Genomic DNA, 3,138 nt, shown 5'->3' with positions numbered 1-3,138 from the left:
TTTTTTTGCATAGATAAAAGAAAGGATTAAGCATCAGAGTCAGATCAAGTGATAAACTTTCAGAAGAAAATGATGAATATGTCTACTGGGAGCAGCGGAATGCAGCAATGTTCTATCTCTCACTGATTTTGTTTAAGGCATTTTATGAACACACCCACATCCACACCCACACAAATACACAAACAGTGGCCACAAAAGCAATGCCAGACCTTGCCTCTCTTTTCAGTCTCATTTCTAAATCGCTTCCATTGTTTTACATAACATAAATTCCTCTCTTTTGCCCAGTGGTGAAAGCTTACATAAATACTAAAACTTCAACTATTCCCGAGTTGAGTCTTGATGAACCTGCAGCCATGGGTTTGTTTGAATGCTGACATGTATTCTCTGTGCAGGTCTTTTGGGCCACTTTGGTGAATCCAATGGCAATAAATTCACTTGTGTTAAAAATTTTATCAAAATGACCATTTTAACACTCTTTATAAAAAACTTAAATAATTGACACTCTGGTTGAAAAGTTTCCAAGCTCAAAATATCTTTTGTTTTTTCAGTTTCTAGCATTCTGATGATATGCATCTATGTATACCTTAGGAATGCTTGGTCAGGAGATGAGTTTAACAGTCACTGAAAAGAAAATATGGTTATGAAGAATTGATTAATGGAAGAAATTTGAACTTTTTTCATAGTGTTACCACAAAATAATATTTGTGATATTTACATGTAAAGTATTTTATTGAGCTTAAGAGATAGAGTGAAAAAATTTTATTCATCATATTGGAGAGTAAAGATATGCATTATCCTTAAAGATAACAATCACTGCTAGTGTATAGTAGGTACTAGAGTAAATGGATACATGAATAGGATTAATTACATTGCTACCAAAGTGAAATTCAACCTTTAAAAATTTGATCAACTCCTTATGTAAAAATGTATATGGTTAAATGTTATATTTATATGATAGAATCTTTTAGCAAAGACATTGACAAATTTCTTCTTTTTGCCTATTAGAATATAATAAGAAAACTATTAATACATTAAGTATTGAAACTGTTTTACACTTTTTTAAATGGTGGAACACATGCATTTCTCTAGTATAATTCCCATGGAATCTGAAGATCTGAGATTACGTCTAAATATGTATTAAGGGAGCTGAAGTCTATAAATACTAAATAATTCTACTAGATCTTCTACGTTAGTGAGCTATTTTACTTGCTGTCAAATCTATTTCATTTAATTGCTCACAATCTCTATTTACTTTGATAATTTCTTAACAAAAATAGTTTCCTATATTAACAATTAGCAATTCTAAACTTCTTCATATATCATGAACTATGTTGAGTTTTCTCCAGAGACAGGATTTTGTTTGGGTTCACAGAGAAGCAATATGAAACAGTACATATCAGTTATGATTATTTTTCTCTTTCCTAGAGATCTGATAGAGAAATTAAATGAGCATGTATGTTTGTGAAGTCCAATTTTAGTTATATTTCAACAAAACAGAGCCTCCCTGGTGGCATAGGGAGCTGACCAACATGGCACAGCAGACTTTGTCTGTCTACTCCCTCAGTCAGTAGATCCTCCTGTTCTGCTCCCCACTGTGTCTATGGTGAATCTTCTTACTCCCTGTATCTTTGGCATGGACTCAAGTTCTTATATGCATAAGTAAATAAAATAAATCTTAAAAAAGAATATTCTTTCCTAAAACAAAACAGACACAAAGGAATTAGACGGATTTGATTGTTGTTGGCTAAAATGAAATATCAATTTTTAGATGTCTAGATTTGTTTTCCTTGGTAAATCACATTGTGAATAAGTGAGTAGCTAAGGTGGTTTTTAGACAAATTGTGGTGGTTATTAATTCTGAGGTATTTAAATATAATAGTGGTAAAATACATAGCTTAAAACATGTTTAATTTATTTTTCAGGAATAACTTAGTATGTCCTCGTATACCTTAACCTGATATAACTATGCCATATAACAAAAAATTTTGCTCAATAATACTATGGTAGAAATTCAATGCTATTATTAATATTATTATGTTGTTAGAATACTAAAAAAACACACACACACATATGAAACTCAATGAATTCTTCCCCATAATGTCTCTTCTTCAAGAGACTGTCTTTCAAAAATTGTACATATGAAAGAATTAGAAGAAATTATACTTTTATTTTTAATCATGGAATTTCAAAGTGACCTGTTTGGCTATTCTTGCCATTATAGAGCATCTCAATATTTCACTCAAATTACACTTTCTCAAAACTAAGAGCAAAAAAAGCCTAAAAACATTTTCATCATAATCAGTTGCATTGAACATGGCCATGTAAGAAAAAGTAAAAAACTGTATTCTTTAGTGATTAAAATTTCTTCTTTGGTCTGTGCCTAGGTTTGAAAAGGAAATGACCAGCAAGTGGTTATGTCTCTTTGAAGGAAGTGGGGTACCTTATGGTCCAATCAACAGCATGGAGACTGTATTTGCGGAACCTCAGGTTTGTTTGTTTTCATAAGTTTTTAGTATGTTTTGGCTAAAAATACAAGAATTTTCCTCTTTCTTTTATCTAGATTTTTATCCTAAAAAATTGAAATGCAGACAGTTGAGAGGCCAGGGTCAGACACTTGGAAATCATTCTCAGCAGAGAGAAATATGAGAACTTCCACAGTTGTATAGTCTAACACTCATTATATGGCTATCTTAAGATGCACAAAGCAAGTCATATTTAATTGTGCAAATGAGAAGCTTTTATATGCTTTGACTAATATGCATTATTAACACATATACACGAAGAATTATATTTCAATAGACATTCTTGTGTGTATTGCTTATAAGTTCCTATTAAGACAAAGGAATGGTATCATCTAAAAATAAATTTTTCCTATGATATGATTATTTTTAGATGATGTTAAGATGGTTAAGTTTGGCTTTATTGCTTTAGTCAATATCACTGTAAGCAAGTAATTAATTATTTCTCAGATACATTTATTAATCCCCAAAGGTCAATGAACTCACCATTTTTATTCATGTCTGTTTTATTATTGTCAGTTTTCAAAATTTCAGAATTACAGGACTTTTAAAACTTGTTTTTATTTATATCATCGCAGATCATTCTTTAAAATGAGTTTTTGAAAATAAACCACTTTTT

At 30.8% G+C, this 3,138-nt stretch overlaps 1 protein-coding gene across 1 annotated transcript in view; it reads left to right on the top strand.

Moving 5' to 3' along the window:
- Positions 1 to 3,138, top strand: part of SUGCT (succinyl-CoA:glutarate-CoA transferase) — a 674,152-nt gene that overhangs the window by 300,638 nt on the left and 370,376 nt on the right. Inside the window, exon 12 of the mRNA XM_004676653.2 lies at positions 2,385 to 2,487. Coding sequence (XP_004676710.1) covers positions 2,385 to 2,487 — 103 coding nt within the window. The remainder of the gene's footprint in view (positions 1 to 2,384; positions 2,488 to 3,138) is intronic.

Source organism: Condylura cristata, unplaced genomic scaffold (genome assembly GCF_000260355.1).
Source record: "Condylura cristata isolate star-nosed mole 26May11 unplaced genomic scaffold, ConCri1.0 scaffold00005, whole genome shotgun sequence".
NCBI lineage: Eukaryota > Metazoa > Chordata > Mammalia > Eulipotyphla > Talpidae > Condylura > Condylura cristata.
Note: the sequence above shows the minus strand (reverse complement) of the source record. Positions and strands in the feature narration are given on the sequence as shown.